The 21,819-nt window shown below is 44.9% G+C and overlaps 1 protein-coding gene across 2 annotated transcripts in view; it reads right to left on the bottom strand.

Annotated features, from left to right (window-relative positions):
* The window catches only part of CREB3L2 (cAMP responsive element binding protein 3 like 2), a 130,465-nt gene extending 109,526 nt beyond the window's left edge, over positions 1 to 20,939 (bottom strand). For both annotated transcript variants that reach the window (XM_086395382.1, XM_086395381.1), the window contains exon 1: positions 20,394 to 20,939. In XM_086395382.1, coding sequence (XP_086251508.1) covers positions 20,394 to 20,495 — 102 coding nt within the window. In that variant the 5' untranslated portion in view covers positions 20,496 to 20,939. The remainder of the gene's footprint in view (positions 1 to 20,393) is intronic.
* Positions 20,940 to 21,819: the final 880 nt, after the last annotated feature.

The following is a 21,819-nucleotide window of genomic DNA, read 5'->3' as shown; positions in this document are numbered from 1 at the left end:
GACTGCTTCAACTTTTGACTACTTTGAGTCAGAATCTTGAGAATACTATGAAATATCTTTATAATAAGCAAGATTTTTTTTTTTTTTGGCTTATGATGCAAGCCACTCGTTTTTTACGCATGCTACAAAAAAAAACAGACAAAGGGTTTAGGGTACAAACAATGCAGCTTCTGGGAGAAGAGCTCCCCTGTCAGCAGTCAGCATCTAACTGGCGCACAGCAGCAGGAGCAGGCAGGGCTTCTCCGGAATGCTGGGGGAGGAGCGGGCAGCATGGGGCAGGGGTGTGGTGGGGCGGCGGTCCTCTCCCGTGCACGCGGGATGCTGACCGTGGACACGGGCTGTGCACAGACCTGATTCCTCTCAGCCTTCACTTTAGAAATACAATCTCTAGGACGGTAGGTCTTAATATTTCGGGGTCATGAATTTCTTTTGAAAATGTGAGGAAAAATGTACATCATGTACTATACCTACAATACCCTGGAGAGCATTCCAGGAGGTTCTCAGACCCACTTGAGTCCATGATCTCAGCTGTAAAGAATTGCCACTCTACAGGTTTTCAACTCTTACAGGTTTCTTCCAGCAGGAAACACACTGCCCTGGTCCCCCCTACTTGTCAGTCAGGAGCCTCGTGAAACTCCAGTGGACCCCCAGTGCTGTGGACTGAACTGTGCCATCCCAAAACTCATACGGTGATGCCCCAAACCCCAGTGTGATGGTTTTTGGAAACAGGGCCTTTGAGAGGTAATTAGGGTGAGATGAGGTGATGAGACTCCAATCGGGATGCTCTCCAGAGCACTACTGGGCCCACAGATACAGCACCATGGAGACTGGCTGCACCCCTGAAAGGAGGAATAATCAAACAGTGAGAAGCAAGGACAGAAGTGAAATGTCAGGGCTGCCAGGCAGTCCTTGGGAAATGGGAGGACTGAAATTGAAAATTCACAGGGAAAGTTAGTATGGAGCTAGTGGTCTTTCTGACATGTTCTAGTAAATCTGCCTAACACAACACCCCCTCTGCACACACCATAAACTCTGTTGACTCAAGGCTGCTCTTCTAAAGGAAACACACCAGGCTACACAGGCCAGTGTTATTAAATGGCTCCAACCTGGCAAAGCTGTTTACCCTCAAATCAGTGTTTTTACACACCATTGCTCTCCACCAAATAACAGACCTTTACAAAGCCCTGCTCAAAGCCAGCTCCTCCAGGCTGTCTTCCTGGCCCGGCTCCTTGGTCTGCCGAGGCCGTCGCCCACCATCAGCACTCATCACACATGTGCCGTTGAACTGGGAGCCCTGTTTAGGCTTTGCTCCCCTAGGGCAGAGCTGAGTCTTCCATGGCTTTAGCGAGCGTTCCAGGAGGCCGGATCTCAGGTTCCGTGCTCAGAGGCGGCCCAGTAATTATTGTTGGCTGGCTGCTTTTCCTGAGAAGGTATAATCAGAATTTTGGATTCCCATGCACACACTACCCTGCCCCTGCCCCTCTCCTCTCCCATGAAAGGGACTTCGCAGACACTCACATTCTGGGCACAGTTTACACATCTGGGGATGAGAAGCTCAGCCCAGGGATGCCCAAAATCCAACTGAGGGGCTGGCACACATGGAGCCAAAGTATTACAGAAGAAAATGAAGCAGCTCCCTTATCTTGGCAAGAAGGGTTGTCCTCGGCCATCTCAAAGGCGCCACCAGACCTAGGATCCTATAAGTCTGGGAAAATGTTCTTTTGTGGTACAGCAGACACTACTGCTTAACCACTCAGTATCCATCCTGCCCTCCTTCCTCACAGTCAGATGCTACTCTTGTTCAGGGTAACAAGGTGTCCAGCTAACACACCTTCCTGGCTTGTCTTCAATGAGAAGTGGCCGGTGAAACCTAACAGGAATTCTGCTAGGGACCTCAGAGCAAGCCTTGGCTTTTCTTATTTTTATCCTTCAGTGGAGCCACTTGGCATGTGTGGTCGTAGTTCCCTGACCAGGGATCGAACCCTCACCCACTGCACTGGCAGCTCAAAGCCTTAACCACTAGACCACCAGGGAAGTCCAGCCATCCTTGGCTTTTCTAATACAAGTATTACCCTCTTCTACTTTGCCCTCTCACTTTCTCCCTGCCAGGGAGGCTGATATTATGCCAGAGATAAAGTAATCGTTTTGCAGTCATGAGGCAATGTATAATGAAAAGACGGGACAATCCTAGGCCCCACTGATACTGTTCAACCACTACACCAATCCTAAAAGGCCTCGATCAAGACTTCTTGGGGACTTCCTGCTGGTCCCGTGCATAAGAATCCCCAGTGCAGGGGACATGGATTTCATCCCTGGTCCAGGAAGATTCCACAGGCCTCAGAGCAACTAAGCCCGTGCACCACAATTACTGAAGCCTGAAAGCTCTAGAGCCCACACTTTGCAACAAGAGAAGTCATCGCAGTGAAAAGCCTGCACATCACAACTAGAGAAAGCCCACATGCAGCACCAAACACCCAGTACAGCCATAAACAAACAAATAATAAAAGACTTCTTGGTTCATAAGTAGGTCCCCGACACATTTCAATGACTATATTTTGAAGCCAAGTGACATATATACTTGCAATCTTGAAACCTTTGTTCCTGGTTTTATTTTTTCTAAATTTGGCTTAGGCAATAGTTTCTCAAAAGGGCAACAGGAAAAAAAATCTACCTACCAGGATATTTTTCTTTTGGTTGGCAAATACCAAAGAACAAACTTCTCCATGAGAATCATCTACATTTCATGAAAAACCAGTGAAGGACTAACCAGTCTCCCAAACTGCCAGCTGTTTTGCAATAAAGCAGCTTTATAGAGAAAAACCATCAGGTAACTTATTCACACTTGTTAGCCTCTACAGCTAAGGGTTTTTTTCTCTGCAGCGTTCACTCCATTACCAGCCATGGGTTTTGTGTGTGTTTGTTAAATAAAAATTATACCTTCCAGAGGGGATGAAGATTTGGACACAGGTTTTCTAACAGCTCCCTCTCAAAGTTTTGCTGAAACTGCCCCACTCCAAAATAACAAGGCATTATGGATGTGAGTCCGCTCACATGCCAGAATCTCTATGGACCTTCTGATAGACAGAATGCTAGTTGGCCCACATAAAAGGCAGTCAGACAACTAATAAGGACCTGTGTAGCCTAGGGAACTCTTTACAATACCCTGTAATGACTTCTATGGGAGAAGAATCTAAAAAGGAATGATTTCATTCATATGTATAACTGATTCACTTTACTGCATGCCTGAAACTAGCACAACATTGTAAATCAACTATACTCCAATAAAAACTTTTTAAAAAGAGGCAGTCAGAGAAAACCAACTTTGAATTCTGCTTCCCAAAAAAGCAGAGTCAGAGGAAGTTCCTTCGCTAAACTACTTACACTAACTCCTCTGGAAGGTCAGTTCAGGTCGTGGGTCAGAAGGAGAGCCCGTGGCTTAAACACCTTTTGCTGCAGCTTACCAACAGAACTCGCAGTGGCTCTGCTGGGAGGCCCAGAGGCCAGGCAGTGCTGCAGCGGACAGCCTTACCGCTATCCCACACCATACTTACCGTTCTTTCCCTCTCTCTTCCTATTAAATGACTTCCCAACTTTATCACAATCAGCCCCAGAAATGCTCTTTATATTTTTTAAAAAAAGCAGTGTAAGTAATTTCAGTCACAGATGGCTGTTTCAGGCGAAGGCAGGAATAGCGAATGGACCAGCCCCTGCATGCCCTCCCTCTGGTGACTTGAAGAATGTTAACACCTGCTACCAACCCACCTCCTCAAAACCTACACAGAATTTCAGTTCTGCAGAAGCAGGTGCCTGAAAAATCAAACTGTGAACCCAGTCATGCAAATCAAAACCAGGCCTTGAGCCTAAAAAGATTCACATAGGAACTGAAAAAACTTTTAGGATTTTTTAAGGTTTTAAACTTTTAGGGTTCTCCCCGGTCCCCCACACCTAAAAGTCATCACAATTAGGCCACGTTATGGTGAAGATGGTCAAAAGGTACCAACTTCTAGTTAAAAGGTAAATAAGTCCTGGGGATATAATTTACAGCATGGTGACTCTATTTAACAATACTGTCTTGGGTATTTGAAAGTTTCCAAGAGGGTAGATCATACAAGTTCTCATCACCAGGAAAAAAAAAATTGTAACTTTGTGAGATGATTTAACCAACTTTATTTTGGTAATCATTTTGCAATATATATATATATATATAATGTTGTATATCTGAAATTCCTAAATTATATGTCAATTATATCCCAATAAAACTAGAGAAAATAAACAAAATAACTAGGTCACATTAGAGAGGCTTTATTCTGTTTACTAATTTTGTTCCCTTTTGATTAGAATTTAGCAAGTGTTTCCTTCCTATGCCTCCCTGAAATTACCAGAAGAGAAAAATGGGATTTCCCTGGTGGCCCAGCAGTGAAGACTCCATGCTTCCAGTTCATAGGGCATAGGTTCAAACCCTGATCAGGGAACTAAGATCCCACATGCTGCATGGTGAAGCCAAAGAAAATTTTTTAATAATTTTTTTTAATTTAACAAAGAAAAACGGAGGACAGGAACCTATTACCTCCTAAGCAGAGGCCATGTACCAGGCTTGGAGACAGACACTTTGTTTACGTCATATCACTCATCCTCTGTCATGGCCTTGTGAAACAGCCTCAGAAAGATACCCGGGGTAGGCAGTGCCAGATCGTAAGCCCAGAATCATTCATCCATCCACTCAGCAAATAATTCACTGGATCCCTATGATATGTTTGCCAATGTTCTGGTAGCTTCTCAAGAGTGCATCTATGGAATGCCCTGAGTAGGGGCTGGAGCCCACAGAGCCCCTGGTGGCCTGAGGTGATCGGCCTCATCCATTACTTCAGGGACCCGGGTGCATAACATCATTCTCTTTTGGTGCCAAGTTGACACCACTAGGAAGCACTGAATAAACAATTTGGTCGGTGGTGATGAGGACTGTGAAGTCAGTGCTGACTACAAAATCCTTGTTTTTTCCTACCAACCCTCTGCCCCAGTGGTTGAGCAATCAGCAGACAACAGGACATTCAGAATCCACAACAGAAACAGGAAGAGCAGGAGTAAGAAAGCTGAAAATTCATCATATTCAATCTGCTCAACCATCCACCTCTCAGCTGGGCCGAGCTTAATTTCAGTTTCCTCCTATAAGTCGAAAGGAAACACTGGGTTCCTTTTTATTTAAAACCCACCTCATGTTCCTAAGGTGTAAACACAGCTGAAACACCAAATAGTTTTTATTTTTTTTTACTTCTCCTTCTCTGCCTTTCTTTCTCAACAAACATGAAAATGTGACAAAATGCATGTGTACATTAAGACCACCAGGATCACTGGCTCCTTCAGTTAGAACATGATGCCCTGGAACCCCAGGGGGTCAAGCTGGTCTCCATCTGGGTTTGGGCTTGACCTCCTCGGCCTCCTCAGCCCACAGTCTTAGGCCTAACAGCTGCTCCCAAATGTAGGTCATGGGCTGCAGGGGAACCCTGGAAGAAAACTCAAAAACCCAGAGCAGAACCAGAAAAACAACTCCTGGTACTGCCTGAGAAATGAATACCACCTCATGGTGGTATGAAGTTAAAAGTCCTAGCTACAAAGATTGCCTTCAGGTTCTATGGTTACAAAAAAATATAGTATTTCCCCCACTCAATCCCACCCTCCTTTCCAATGTCCAGCTCCTAAGCCACCTGTAAATGGAAGGGGGCAGAGGTTGGGGAGGGAGACACACCATATTTTAAGAGTTTAATTGTAGTCTCACTGACTCAATGGAGATGAGTTTGAGGAAACTCCGGGAGATAGTGAAGGACAGGGAAGCCTGGCGTGCTGCAGTTCATGGGGTCACAAACAGTAAGACATGACTGAGTGACTGAACAACAACAACTGAAATCTATATGTCTGCTCCTAAATTGTCTAAAATAAAATTTTATTCAAAAGAAACAAAAAACAGCCTACACACACTCTCAAAAATATAGGTTTGAGGCTCTTTGGACCAACCTGGCTTCTTGTTGGATTACAAAAGGAAGCTTGTCTGTGACTAATTTTAAAAAACAAAGTTAAAATCAAAAGCTGTCACAGGTAACCCTGGCTTATGGGAATCCACATTCCAAAAGTGTGTAATGGCGGGATGTTGATGCTGGGGTAGGTTGTGCTTGGTGTCAGGGAATATATGGAAACAGTACTTTCTGCTGAATTTTGCTGTGAACCTAAAGTGTGTTACTCATTCAGTCATGTCCAACTCTTTGCGACCCCATGGACTGTAGCCCACCAGGCTCCTCTGTCCATGGGATTCTCCAGGGAAGAATACTGGAGTGGGTTGCCATGCCCTCCTCCAGGGGATCTTCCCAGCCCAGGGATTGAACCTGGGCTCCCGCACTGCAGGCAGACTCTTTACCATCTGAGCCACTGGGGAAACCCATGAAACTTTTTATTTTTATGATTTACTTATCTATTTATCTGGCTGCAGGGGATCTCAGGTGCAGTACCCAGACTCTCTAACTGAGGTACATGGGCTTAGTGGCCCCATAGCATGTGGGATCTTAGTTCCTCAACCAGGGACCGAACCTGTGTCCCCTGCAAGGCGATTCTCAACCACTGGACCAGCAGGGAAGTCTGTGAACCTAAAGCTGTTCTAAAAAAGTTGTCTATTTTTTTTAACTTTGACCCCGCTGCTTCCTCCCTGTGCAGTCAGGATACAGAATTCTTCTCTTTTTTTCTCTACCCTCTTCTTTCTTGGGCCAACTTCAGTCCTGGAGACAGAGTCCTCCTCTCTCTCCTGTTCTACACCTCCTGGGGAGGTTTGAGGGCCTTGAAAATGACATCCTGGACACAGGGCAGCAGAGAGTAAAGGCAGCATTGAGCCACAGCACGCAGGGGGCATGGGGAGGACTGAAGGATGTCCCCCACCCAGAGTCCTCCTTGTAGGTCCTGAACCAACAGGCACTGCTTGGAGCTGCACGTTTTCTTTGAAGCAGCATCATTTATTTTAATGTCCCTTTCACTGGAAAGCCCTTGGGTTCATACATTTATTACAAAAACCACTTGTCCTCACCTTCCCCCTGTTACTATGTCATTAAAAGTGGGGCCAATTTGGGTTTTTTGTATTTTTCTACCATGTGAATAATGTTGATGTCTCTGTGATCAAACTCGTCTTTGGCAACTACTGGGTCCATGTGATACTTCGTCATTTGGAAGAATCAGCAGATATATAGAAAGGAAAATGCTCAAACTTCACAGGCAGTTGATAAATTTCAACTCTCTGAGTCCCTCGTGGCTGCAATGCAGGAGGCCTGGGTTCGATCCCTGGGTGGGGAGGATCCCCTGGAGAAGGGAATGGCAACACACTCTAGCACTCTTGCCTGAGAAATTCCATGGACTGGGGAGACTAGCGGGCTACGGTCCATGGGATTACCAAGAGTTGGATGAAGTGAAATGAAAGTTGCTCAGTCGTGTCCAACTCTTTGTGATCCAATGGACTGTTGTTCTCTAGGCCAGAATACTGGAGTGGGTAGCCTTTCCATTATCCCGGGGATGTTCCAAACCCGGGAATCAAACCCAGGTCTCCTGCAATGCATATGGATTCTTTACCAGCTGAACCACCAGGGAAGCCCAAGAGTTGGACATGACTGAGCAACTAATGTTGCAGTTGTTAACCCTCTTACACAGATATCACAAGTCCAGAAAACCCTCCTTCTACACACCCCAAAGCCTGAGATCCGTAGATGACAGATGCACAAAGGGACCCCAGCAAGAGAAAGATGTCAGGAATACAGGGATTCAGTCAGAAGAGAAGAATGAAGAGAGGACGTTCACAATACTGCACAGGCACCAGGACAGTCTCCAAGGCTAATTTTGAGGATGAAATTGACAAAAACAAAGGGAAAGAAAGAGGCACTGTTGTATAGATTATCCACCACATATATTTACTCCCAGCGCCCGCCCTTCAGCAGTGTCTGCTCTTGGCTGGCAGCACGGCCTCCACTCCATCGGCACAAAGCCACGGAGCCGCCCACAGGTATAGACCCCCGGGGCCTCAGCGACTCCAGACACAGTCCCACCCTGAGCTGACACCACACAGTGGTCCAGGGCTTGGCAGGCAGCTGAAGAGCACACAGTCCTTCTTTATCTTGACCACTCTGTAGCCACCCTCCCCTCTTTGGGATCCTGCGATGAGATTTTCCTGGATTTTCTCCACTTTTTCTGCTGATTCCTTCTGTGTTCCATCTGCAGATTTCTCTTCTTCTTCTGCTAACCCTCCCCAGGTCCCCAGGGCTGCGTTCTCAGCCCGGCTTTCCTACTCTTCACTCTCTCCCTGATCTCCCTGGACTACTGGCTTCACTTCTCCCCCATGAGACTCATAACACCCAAATGTGTATCACCAGACCTTTCTCTAGAACTCCAGACCCATGTTTCCAAACGCCGTTTAGATATCTCTCCTGAATGTTCCAACACATTGGATCGCCATGTCTAAAACTCAACTCATCATCTTCCCCACCAAACTTGTCCTTCCTCCACCAAGAGCAGCACCATCAACTCTGTCTGCTACATCAGAAAACAGGACGTTGGGACTTCCCTGGCAGTTCAGTGGTTGAGACTCTGAGCTTCCACTGCTGGGGACATGAGTTCAATCCCTGGTAGGGGAACTAAGCTCCAGAACGCTGTGCAGCACAACAAACAAAAAGCTAACAGGATGCCTCCCATATCCCGTCATGCCCCACTGCCACCAGGTCCCTACATCCAGCTCCTGACCTTCTCTTGCATCCGTTTGCTGCTCCCTATGGCGCAAGGCCCCCCTGTGCCCTGTCCTACTTTCAAGGATGACATAACCAGCCAGCAGATCATCTTGCTGCCACCAATTCTCCCCTCCAATCCATCCTTTATAACCACTAGGGTTTCCTTCCGAAGACACATTTCTTCCCCTCTTCTTTTTGTTAAAAGTCTTAAGAGCTTCCTACCCTGCAGCCCACAAAAGAATATCCAAATGGGTTAACAAAGCAGGCCAACTTTGTATGATCTTATCCTTATCTCCCAACACTCCCCACAGAACACCCTACCTGAAATGACAAAAAAACTACTTGGAATTCACAGAATCAGCTATGACATTTTATACAGTCCTACTCTGTACCTACTATTCCTATGGCCCAGAGAAGTCCTATTTATACTTCAGGACCCAATGCAAATATCATCTTTTTCATGAGAGGCTCTCCAACTCTTCATCTCCTTCAGATCTGTTACTGTACCCTGTGTGCTCCAGAAAGACTTTGAATACAGCTTTAAAGCATACACCAGATATTCAATGACTTACGATTTAATAACTTATTTACATATCTTCCTTTTCACTGGCTGGGAGAACCATGAGGCCAAGAATGCATACCCTCCTTGCCTAGAACACACAGGTTTAGAAAAGCAGTTCACTAAGTTCCTTTAGGAAGGACCAGCAATGAGAGATGTTTCCCCAGGATGTACAGACAGGAAGCAAAGGGAAGGAAGGAGTTAATGGCTGAACCTTTCAAATGCTATGACTGGTAACCTTGGATTTAAATTTCTGTTTATCACAATTGGCCGGTGAAAAAGCATTTTCATCACGAATCCTTGTTTCCTCCAAGTTTTCTAAAAACATAGCCCTATCAGTTTGAATCCTGCAGGCTCTTTCTCAGCCAAAAGGAATTTCCCTTTAAACAAAAACTATTCAAACATTTCCAAGCTATGAAATGTTATTTAAAAAAAAAAAACAAGATTTTCCACTCAGACGACTAGAAAACTGTTTGTAGGGCTTTTTTTCCCCAGACTCCTCTTACTTGCCAAGAAGTCTGAAGAGGGTTTTGTGTGTGTGTGTGTGTTTCTGATGTTAAAAAAAAAATGTTCCTACCTCTGTGCCTCTCTGTTTTTCCATTCTTTATTTTGTCTGAATTTTACTGAGGCAAGGTTTTTAGGTCAGAAGACATAAGCTATGAAATGCAAAACTATATCCACCGAGTTACCCAAATGAAAGAAGCAATCAACTGAACTTTGTTGTTGGTGTTTTAAATCACCCATTTTTTTTAAAGATCAAGAGTGGGAGTATGATACTCAGTACAGAACAGTGGTGGAGTTAAAAGGAACCTCTGGGACCATAATACAAACGCTGCATTTTAGAGCAGCATAAACCAAGGAGGAGGATGTGAAGTAACTTGTACTATAGTGAGTTTTACCAAAGAAAAACTCTCTTCCAAGATACTTCTAAGAAGAAGCAGGCATAGACGTTTGAGTAGCTCAGAGTAACCCATCTCAACTCTCTAAAAGCTCTTCAATAATGTCAATAAAATTTAGATAAATAAATGACACAAGAACAGAGCAACTCAAAGGCAGGCAATTCAACACAGGGCAACTGTAACTGGGCTCGACAGCAGCTACACACACCCAAGGGATCAATGGCACATGATCCAAGAGGTGATGTCTGACTTTCACATGGACCTTCCACTTAGTCCCGGAAAAAAATTAGACATACCACTGTGGAACACCACAAAGGGCTTCCCAAGCTGAAGAATAAGCACAAGCCCACCCCAACCTGCATCTAATGGGTGACACTGACTTGAGAAACAGCTGGGTCCCAGCAGTGACTTGTGAGCCTCTCATGGGTTTACCCTGCAGTAGAGTTGGGTCAGTAAACATCCCCTAAGATCACAGGGGTGCAGTGATCAGGGGGATCAAAGTGTTCCCAGCTCTTCTCAAAGTACCACATCAGGAAGATTCAAAAGTCATCCAGCCAGAGCTACTCAACAGCTCATGATGGCCCAGAAGAATCTTGGGTCATATTCCAAAGATCTCCCAGGTTCCATCCACTGACAACTAACAGATGTAAAGATCTGAGACCAGCTGTACTGAAGCTGATAGAGGAGCCCAAGAGAGCACAAAAGATCAAGTACCAAACACTCTCATTTAATAGATGGTTAGGCAGCCGGCAAAGGAGGAAACATGAAGCATTCCAGGTGTCACCAAAGCCAAAGCAAAAATGAGTTACAAGATGACCATGCGGTCAGCCAATACTGCCAAACATCTCCATGAAGCCTTGCAGGTAGGGATGGAGCAAAGATTAGTGGATCGAGCAAAGAGAAGTTGGAGACCCCTGAGGCAGCAGTCGGAACCAGAACCTACAGGAGGCCGAAGTAAAAAGTGAGGAAGTGGAGGCTGCAGCTATTGTCTGAGAAAACCTGGCAGTAACAAGAGAGAAAAACTGAGCAGAGGAAGGAGGGGCAGTAGCATCTGGCAAACATGTGTTCAAGGCAGAGGCCTGTGTTTACAGCAGAAGGCAGAAACTGAGGAGGAGAGGAAATGAAAATGCGTGAGAGGGAATAATTACAGGTCCCTGAGCATCCTGAATGATGTCAGACTCCTGAGATGGGAACACCTCCTCCCCAGAAAAAAAGACATTTGACTTTGGGGAGAGGGTGAAAAAGTGTGCCCACTATGGGCCTGGCAGATACATGGGAAGAACCTGAGCCCCAAAGAGGAGAGGGAACTTGCCCATGGTCACCAGACACAGTGGCCCTGGATTCCAAATCTGCCTGGCTCAAAGGCCTATCTTTTCCACAATGCTGCCTTCAACTCTAGTGGAAACTGGGGCTGTTACACAATCACGCCCCCTCCCATCTTGTTCTCAAAACTAAACAAGAAAAGTTATTGACATCAAACTACCCAACTCACTTTCATATTAAGTTTTCAGACTTGCAGAGGCTTTAACAAGCATCCAGAGTTTTAAAAAAATACATTAACAGAAGAGACCAAGGCCACCGAGCTTCTCCAAGACTGCCTCCCTCTATGAAACAGTGTGTTAAACAAGTATTACACATCTCTGAGCATCGTGAACTTGGTGGTGGTGGTTGTTCAGTCACTAAGTCATGTCCCAATCTTTGTGATGTGACCCTGTGGACTGCAGCACGCCAGGTTTCCCTGTCCTTCACTCCTCACTACTGAGGCGTTTGCTCAAACTCATGTCCCTCGTGTCAGTGATGCCATCCAACCATCTCATCCTCTGCCGCCTCCTTCTCTTCTTGCCCTCAATCTTTCCCAACATCAGGGCCTTTTCCAATGGGCCGGCTCTTCACATTAGGTGGCCAAAGTACTAGAGCGTCAATTTCAGCATCAGTTCGGGAGCAGAGAAAAAACAGTCATGTCCCCTGCCTTCAAGGAACTTGTGTTACAGCTAAGCATCTCTCATTTTGGTTCAAGGCCTCAGATTCTTCCCAGATAAATGGGCCATCACCTCCTAAGTGCTTTATGAGTAACCCAGACACTTCCATTCAGGGAAAAAATGAGGTCACGTGGTACTTCACTTGGAAGAGCCGTGAAGGGCACGTGGTGAGCCACATGGGGGGATATACTCAAGGCTGACACCAATAATGGATTTCACCATTTCCTTTCAGTCTTGCCTCTGCTGAGGTAGGGAATGTAAACACTGCTCCTTCATTCATAAACTCACTCACTTGGGCAATTCGGACACAGTGCAGCCATAGGCCCTCAATCCTATCAAATGCCCATCCAAGGCCTTAGGCCATTTGCCCCAAGACAGTCCACAGAGAGCTCAGAGCTATGCCAGGCTGAGGCAGGCAGTTTAAGCTGCAAACAAGCACACTCTGACCTTATCCCTGTTTGAACAGCCATATGCAAGTGGAAAAACAACTTCTTTAGAAAAACACATCCAGCTTTCTGCCTGCAGAGATGAGGTTACGTGGACCTAAAACAGAATAAGTCATTCTTGTCCTGCATGGTGATCGTGATCAAGGCTCAGCTAGTTACTTCCAGCCCTGATATTTAACCATGATACAACGAGTTCAGATAATATAGGTAATTCTACATGTCTTCATTTGTGAGTTGGAACACAGCAATACCCTCTCCATGACAGCCTTTGCATGCATTGCAGTTTAGTTGCTAAGTTGTATCCGACTCTTTCACAACTCAATGGACTATAGCCTACCAGGTTCCTCTGTCCATGAGATTTCCCAGGCAAGCATACAAGAATGGGTTGTCATTTCCTTCTCCAAGGGATCTTTCTGACCCAGGGATCAAACGTGAGTCTCCTGCATTGGCAGGCACATTCTTTACCACTGAGCCACCTGGAAAACCCATGCATGCAGAGCAATTTCATTTTTAAATGTCTCAAAACTTCTTACATTTGCTAGCCCATCTTTATGAGAAAAACAACCATTGGCTAAAGGAACACACCTTTTCATGAAGGAAAGGTCTAGCAACTCAGACTATTTTAGCAATGATTGTTACACATGGTCACGCTGGTTGAGTCTAAACCAATCAGGTAAATCCCTTTCTAGCCATTGGGATTTAGAAATGATGATGTCACCCAATCCTTGATAATAAAGCTTAAAGAGAAATCAGCTGGTGGGCTTCTGAAAAGTTTCTTCCATCCTAAAAACGGACACAGGCAAGGCACTACCTCTCTTCTTCCTCTGGATATTGTCATCTTGAATACTTGAGACCCATATGGGTATGAGTTGCTTTCTGGTCCCCAACAACTTGAAGCTGGAACCTGGAGATGGAATCTAGGTTCACAGTGACACTGAGGAGCTCATGAATCAGCCAAACATGTAGCTATAGTTTTAGGCGTCTTGTAACAGAACATAATAATTCACTTATTATGTAGGAAATGGTGGCAGCTCAGCTGGTAAAGTATCCTCCTGCAATATAGGAGACCTGGGTTCGATCCCTGGGTTGAGAAGATCCCCTGGAGAAGGGAAAGCCTACCCACTCCAGTATTCTGGCCTGGAGAATTCCATGAACTGTATAGCCCATGGAGTCAGATTCAACCGAGCAACTTTCACTTTCACTTTCATTATGTAAGCAATCTGAATCAATTTTCAGTTGCTCACAGCTGCAAGCATTGTCCTTTAATTTGATTATTAATCTAGATGCAAGGCCTAATTTCTCCTGCCAGAGCAACTTCACATCAGAGTTCAAGAGAAGATTATCACTCAGGGATCTCTCAAGAAAGACAAGTACAAAACTCATCATTGCCCTCTCATCTTCCAGAACCGTGTCCAAACCCACCTTCCCCCAACCCATGTCAACCCCATGAGAACAACTTTGTAGGAAATAATATAATTGAGTCAAAGACTTTTCACCATGTCAATGAAAATTCTTTAAATCATCACTAAATCAGTAATACAATGCAAGGCTGCCTTGGGGAGGGAATTCCCCAAATACTTCTCCCCACCACCACTACCTGGTTATTGCCTTGGGTTCTGTATTTAGAGATTCACCCTTTTAATCTGAAATAATTATTGTTAAATATAAATGCCCACTTAGAGGGTCATGTGTTAAGTATTATAAATATTAATATTTTTAGTGTTAAGCTTATCAAATCTTTCCTGAGAGCAAAATTAAAGAGAAGGGGCTGAAAAGGGAACACCATTACAGCAAGCACTTGGGGTCCAAGAAGTGAGGGAAACACAAAAGGAGTGAAGGTGAAGAAAGGTGACTTAGGGCCTCCAAGACATAATCTACTGACTTCACAATTCTGTCTCCTACTGGAATTCATTACCTTTATTCAGCTGGTGGAGGTCATGTAACCAGAAGTAATGACTTCTCACTCATGAGGACCCAGAGTCTCACACAGAATCTGGCCAGGGACCAACAGCTGGAGATGAACATCACAGCAAAAGCTCCCGTATCCCACTGGAGCCCTATCAAGTCTCTGGGCCACCAAAAGGAAGGGGAAAGCACCAGCCTCTCAGATCAGCATCTGCCTTCCAGCAGTCACTGTGGCTGTGGAAGCCCGATGGCCTCACATTCTCACCCCAGGCAGAAGGACCCTCCTCTTAACTCACTCCCCACCTACCACCCTCTGGGCTCAGTCTTTCTTTTATTGGATTATAATTGTTTACAACGTTGAATTAGTTTCTGTTGTACAACAAAGTGAATTAGCTGTATCACAATAGCCAGGTCATAGAAGCAAGGTAGATGGCCATCGACAGATGAATGAATAAAGAAGATGTGGTACACATATCTGATGGGCTCAGTCATTTAACTTTAAGAACCAACTGGATATAAAATTTAAGCAGTATAACCACTAAATAATTCTACAAAGGACTGGATTTACACAAATTTAGCATTTAAAATGAGCAGAACTAAAGTAGGAGGTTGGAATTAACAGATACACACTACTATAAATAAATCAGTAGTGTGTATCTACTTATAGCATGGGAAACTATACTCAGTATTTTGTAATAACCTATAAGAAAAAAGAATCTGAAAAAAGAAAAAAATTATATATGTATATAAATAAATCTCTGTGCTGTATACCTGAAACTAACACAACATTGTAAATCGACTATTTTGTTGTAGTTGTTTAGGCAGTAAGCTGCATCTGACTCTGTGACCCAATGGATCCGAGCCTTCCAGGCTGCTCTGTCCATGGAATTCTCCAGGCAAGAATACTGGAGTGGGTTGCCATGCCCTTCTCCGGGGGATCATCCCAATCCACTGATTGATCTCGCGAGTCTTGCATTGGCAAGCAGATTCTTTACCACTGAGCCACCAGGGAAGCTCAGAAATATCTTAGTAAGATAAAATAAAATACCAAGCAGAACCTCTGTTATTATCTTTGCAAACACTTGGTAGTTCCAACTGTATACCTTTAAAAAAAAAATCATTGTAAACATTGATAAAATCCCTGTTTTTCAGATCGCTAAACTGAGCCATAAGAAGATACCAGGAGCATGAAGTATCATTCACAAATCCACTGCTAATCTTCCAGCCTCAAAGCCCTTCTTCCCCCAAGCACTCCTGCTTCCTCTATTCAGTACCCAAGGCCTCCCCCGACTCTGCTGGTGTTAATCGAGCATCAGATCCCCAGCCCTACAAGGAAATGGAGGCTAAAATCACCTCTAGTCCAGTTTTCTGTGGTGCCTTTATGTTGTCATTATTCAATCCCTAAATACGTTCAGGAGGTAAAAACTTGAACAGTACGAAAAGAACGGTGTGAAAACAACTCCCTCTCTCTCCCTCCCTCTCTTGACCTCTAGTCTCTCAAGTCACCTTACTAGAAAATCATTAATTATGTTTCTTAAGCATCCTCCCAGATATTGTTGTTGCTATTCAGTTGCTAAGTCATGTCCAACTCTTTTCGACCCCATGAACTGCAGCATGCCAGGCTTTCCTGTCCTTCACTATCTCCCAGAGTTTGCTCCAGCTCATGTCCATTGAGTCGGTGATGCCATCCAATCATCTCATCCTCTGTCACCCACTTCTCCTTCTGCCCTCAATCTTTCCCAACATCAGCATCTTTTCCAATGAGTCAGCTCTGCATCAGGTGGTCAAAATATTGAAGCTTCAGCATCAGTCCTTCCAATGAATAGTCAGGGCTGATCTCCTTTAGGATTGACTGGTTTGATCTCCGTGCTGTCCAAGGGACTATATCCCAGATTTAGTCGGTGCATATAATAATATACACAGATAAGATTTATAGACTGTTTTGCTCTTTAAATTGCAAAATCCCACAGTAAATTCCCAGAAGTGTAATCTGCACAGAATCTTAGAGGAAACACAACATCAACATTAGAAATGTCCAATACTCCGGCAGGCTGAGGGGAATTTGACAGGGTGTCTTACAATGATTTGAAAATACACACTCCTCATTTTCATAGCTGCCATCTTTTATGAAATCACTTTTAGCCTGTATCCAAAAGTACTCACTGATTTAAAATTATATCTCATCATCTGTACGGGAACTAATCTGTAAGCTTCAAGAGGAACTGCAAGGCCCTAATAATTCAGGATCTAATGAGCAATTCCAAATTCAGTCTTTCTATGCACTCCTTTCATTGCGCCTGATGGGTCAGAGAAGGTGCCTGGGAGATGTGACAATCCCAGCCTCCGGCAACTTCTATGTTTTGAAAATCAGGTAGGTGACAGTTTTGCCAAACAGACAGCAGCAATCATGCATGTAGTAGATAAATCCCTATTTAGAGCAAAAGAGTAATCACGCTAAGAAGGGCTGGTGGCTGCACTGCCACCTTGGTTAAATATTAGCTGCTTTCAGACTCAGCAATTTCTGACTCCCCAAATATCCTTTCCCATTCCCTGACTCAGTTCCTTTTAAGTCTAGATCCTTCATTCATATAACACAGTGGGCAAGACTTTGGGCACTAGAGGCAGGCAGACTTGAGTTTAAATGACCTTTACCAATTTGCTTAAACTCATTAAGCCACAGTTTTTTAATCCGTAAAACAACTCCTTCATTAGAACATTGAAAGTTTTTTTTTTTTTTTTTTTTTTGCCACAACGCAGGGCGTGCAGGATCTGAGTTCCCAGTCCAGGGATCAAACCCATGCCCCTGCAGTGGAAGCAGGAATTCTTAACGACTGGACTGACAGGGAAGTTCCATTGAGATATCATTTTTGTAAAGCACTAAGTACAATGCCTTTCATCAGAACTAGCTACACAATCTATGGGACCTGATACAAAATCCAAATGTGGAGCCCCTTGTTCAAAGATGATTAAGGATTTCAAGATGGTAACAGCATAGCATCAGATTGCGGGGCCCTGTGGGACTGCACAGGTGGCAGGCCTATGAAGCTAGCCCTCCCTTTCAGATGATAAATATTCAATAGATGGTAACTACATTACCTTACCGATTTTCCTCCCTGCAGGCTCTCCACTCCCTATGTGATGCCTAATTTACTCAACTTGGAAAGTTTCAGTGGGCCTTTCCAAAAACAGGCACTTTGCCTGGAGTAACCTGCATTTACAAGGAAAAAACTGACCCAAATGGGGGGATCTAAAACAGAAAGTGATGTTACCATAAGCTCATGCCAGATGCACTCCCACCTGAGCGCCTTTGCTCTGGTTTTTCAACCTGCTGAGATCCTTCTCTCCTCCTTCAAGCCTCTGTTCAGATCCACTTTGTATGGGAGGCTTATTCTGATCACTCAATTCACTCTATCCCCCTTACCTTACTCTCTATTCCCCTTACACTCTATCCCCCTTACCTCACTCTCATTTTACTTTTACCATAGTACTTTATTGTCCGGCATACCATATCTCTTACTTCTTATGCTTATTGTTTCATTGTTTATCTTTCCTTGAACACACACACAGAGTGTAAGTTTCTCTAGGTCAAGCATTTTGAGGTTTTTTTGTTCACTGATATACCCCAGCTGCTTGAGGGCAAGAGGAGAAGGGGGTGACAGAGGATGAGATGGTAGGATGGCATCACCGATTCAATGGACTCGAGTTTGAGCAAACTCTGGAGATAGTGAAGGACAGGGAAGCCAGGTGTGCCACAGTCCATGGGGTCGCAAAGACTCCAAGATGACTATCAAGTGAACAGCAACAACTGCTTAGAGCAGTGTTTTGCACACAGAAGCTACTCAACAGCCATTCACTGCAAGAACAAATAAATCTTTGAGTGGATGCATAATCAGGCCACCCTTTTTCCACTTGGAGGTCAGGCCATTTCACATTATGGACAAATGGCAATAATAACCAGCTCTGCAACTGGACACTCAACAGAGTTCAAGAGACAGATGGGAAAGTTATCTATTTTCAAATCTCTGCCAAACTCCCCTTAGTTTAGAAGGAATATAATCCAGTCGTCTGTGCTACTAAACCTCATCTTTCAACACTAATTCATATACTCAGTTTCTGGGTCATGACTTGCAACAATGACAAGTGGTATTTTATGAGAGCTGCCCAGAAGAGAGACAAGTCCCTAAGTGGCAGACATAAAAAATAATTGGAAAAAAAAATCAAATTAGAAGAAAAATAATCACCCGTCACTGCTTCATCACAATGAGAAAAACTAAGCCCTTACTACCAAGAGAAAGGTAAGGTCTTTACTCCTTAAACTGTTCATAAAGATGTGAGAGCCAGCCTGAGCAGTCTACCTGGAGTTAAGCCACAGTCACAGGTAGCATCTCAAACCCTGAGATCTCACAAATGCAAGTCCTGAGGCCCTAAGAAGGGAATGTGGACCCTGTGCATAAATTATCCCACCAGCTAAAAGACAAACCAAAGCATTACAGCTGCTGGATGAGACATTTTCACAATATTCACCAGGACAAAAGAAAAAAGCCGCCCCTCGCACATGGTTAAAGTGTGGCCCATGTCAGGAGAAACATCTGGAGATATTATCAGAAGATATTTGAGAGCCAATGTGCTCTCAGTTCTGTCCTGGCAACAGGAAGCACATCTGGGCCCCCAGTCCAAACGCAGCCTACATGGTCTCCTCAGGACAGGCTGGTCGAGCACAGCCCAAAAGATCATACCACACATCTGGCTTTTGACCCAGCATGGGCTTCCACTCCCTCTCATTCCGCCCTCCGCCTGTTTTCAACAAGCCATTCTCAGCCACCACAAACGCTTTGGTGGGAATCACAGGGAGGCCCTCCTCCCTTTTCCCAAAATAACGTCAGCCAGAGGCCAAGGCCAGAGAGGTGGAGCCTGCAGGCCATTTTGCAAGTTTCAAATATCCTGGCACTGACCCCACTAAAAGAATCATAAAGGGAAAACAGCCAAGCTTCTCATTTTATTAGTGTTTCTCCCTCTCTCTCTCTCAACATAAACTCTGCATTTGTAAAAAGAAAAAAGAAACAAAGAGATCTCACAATAAAGTCACAGTCTCAGTGCTGGCTGTTGTAAACAAAATTTCATGTTGCAAATTTAATACTAAACACTTAGTTGAAATTGAAAACTTTTAGAGAAATGTGTGTGCTCTATGAGAGTTTAATGCCCAAAAGGGTCGCTGGGGCATAAGGCTGAGCAAGAAACTGGTGAGCTGTCCCACCTTCCCCAACCCTTTCCGAAATGTGCACTCAGATTTTCCATACCCCTTTGCTGATCTTTCCTCTGAAGAAGGAGGAAGCAGACTTCTTGGCTGCATGGTTAGAAGAGTCAAATAAAGTAGTCTTTCTCCTAAAAGGAAGGCCTTTTTTCAAAACACACACACATACACAGAGGTATATTTCTTAAAATAGAAATTAAAAAGTAAAGAAGAGAGGGAGAGAATATGACGGCGAAGGAAAGAAACTGCTACTTTGTTTTGTCCAGTTTTTTAAAAGCATCCCACAAAAATCAGTAGCAAACGAAACAGATTATCAAACCATCTACCTCCTCTCCAGCTTTATGGAGCAATAGGAAATGAAATAGCAGATGTGAAAAGCCCTCGGAGAAGAGTATAAGTTGCTAAAGGAATACAAAGGGTCGTTACTGTTATCAAAAATTTAAAAGGGCCAGAGGCTTTCAGCTAGAAAAACCACACCTCTCCCCAGATTGCTCCATTCTGGGCAGGCTCTTCCCCAAATACTCCCTTCCCAGTTCCCGGTCCCGAGCTGTTCCTTTGATGACAATTACCCTTCTCCAGCCGCCCCTTCCCCTGCCCACCGAGTCCTCACCGTGTGGTACATGAGAGCCTCGGTCTCCCCGGGCTCTGACAGCTCGCTCAGCTTGCGGTCCCACTGCAGGACGCTCTGCTCCCCGCTCTCCAGCACCTCCATGGTGGTCCGAGGCGCGCTGGGCCGAGGATGCTGAGCGCAGGAGGGGAGCGGACTGGGCGGCCTCGGTGGGCGAGATCCGCCTCCGCGTGAGGGTATGTGCCTGTGTGTGTGCCCGTGTGTGCGTGCGTATGCGTGTAGCTTATGCACTTAGGAAGCAAACCGTTCGCTCCTCTGCCTCAGAGAGAACTGCCAAGGGTCCAGTGTCCTCGGAGACCTGAGAATCTCCTAAGGAAACAGACTGTCCAGAGATCAGATCGTAGGCTGAGGAGAATAAACCAGAGTGTGCCTCCAAAATAAAGGCAGGAGATCAATCCTCATCCCAAGAAAAGCCCCTCTCAATAAGCCCACTCTCCGCTACTGCTCCAGACTCAAAACTTTTGAGACTCCCCAGGCCTCCTCAGCTCTGCTCCAGGACGCAGCTAAGATTCCGCCTCCGTCCAGGGCGGGGACCAATCGGATGCTCACCTCGCCGCCCTATCCAATCAAAAGTCTTGCTCTCCGCCCAAAGGCGGGGACTGCGGGAAGTCCCCGCCCATGCCTTGGAATGTGGGCAGGCAGCGCCTTTGACGTCACCGGGGAACTACTCTGGCTGAAGTGCCGCTTGCAGCCACGGTCTGCTGCAGCAGACAAATGGAGAGCTTGGATCCAGGAGTGAAGGACTGGGGGAACAACCAATGAGAAAGGAGAGCCTGGGAGGAACAGCCAATCAGATAGCGACAAGAATACATTTTATAAGAGGGAGGGTGCGCTCAGTCTCCTGAGAAAGTCAGAGAAATTAGGGCACGCGTCTGGAAGGTAGCTGTGCTGTGAGCGCGGATTTAAATTCTGTCTTAAGTATTTTCAAGTAGATTAGCTTATTTAACTCTTTCAGAACATTTTAAAAATAAGTCACACGTTGCACACAAATATAAATATTCTCTAGTGCATGAATTTATGTTAGCATATATCTGGCAAATTGTAATTGCTCATGCTTCTCCCACTTTTTTCTCCCACTTTATGTTAGGCTCTTCTGTCGTGTTTTTTATGGGCCTTTATTTTATTTTTTCTTTTATTTACCCAACATACATTATTGAGGAGAGCCAACGGCTTTCTTTTCCAGGAGATAGAAGTCTTAATGGAAGTGACAGGCAGTAAACAAACAAACAAACACATGTCAGAAAGTGGTAACTGCTATAAAGAAAAACAAAACCAAAGTAAGCGAATGATATTTTAGATAGTAGTCGGGAAAGTTCTTTCTATGTAGGTGAGGTTTGAGAACAGACCTGAATGAAGTGAAGTTAGGGGAGAAGCTGCTGTTACTGACAGGCAAGGAAACACATGTGGT

Source organism: Bos grunniens, chromosome 4 (genome assembly GCF_055505025.1).
Source record: "Bos grunniens cultivar Pamir isolate PY7600 chromosome 4, Bosgru_T2T1.0, whole genome shotgun sequence".
Classification (NCBI taxonomy): Eukaryota; Metazoa; Chordata; class Mammalia; order Artiodactyla; family Bovidae; genus Bos; species Bos grunniens.
The sequence above is the reverse complement of the archived record's forward strand: the minus strand, read 5'-3'. Positions and strand labels throughout refer to the sequence as shown.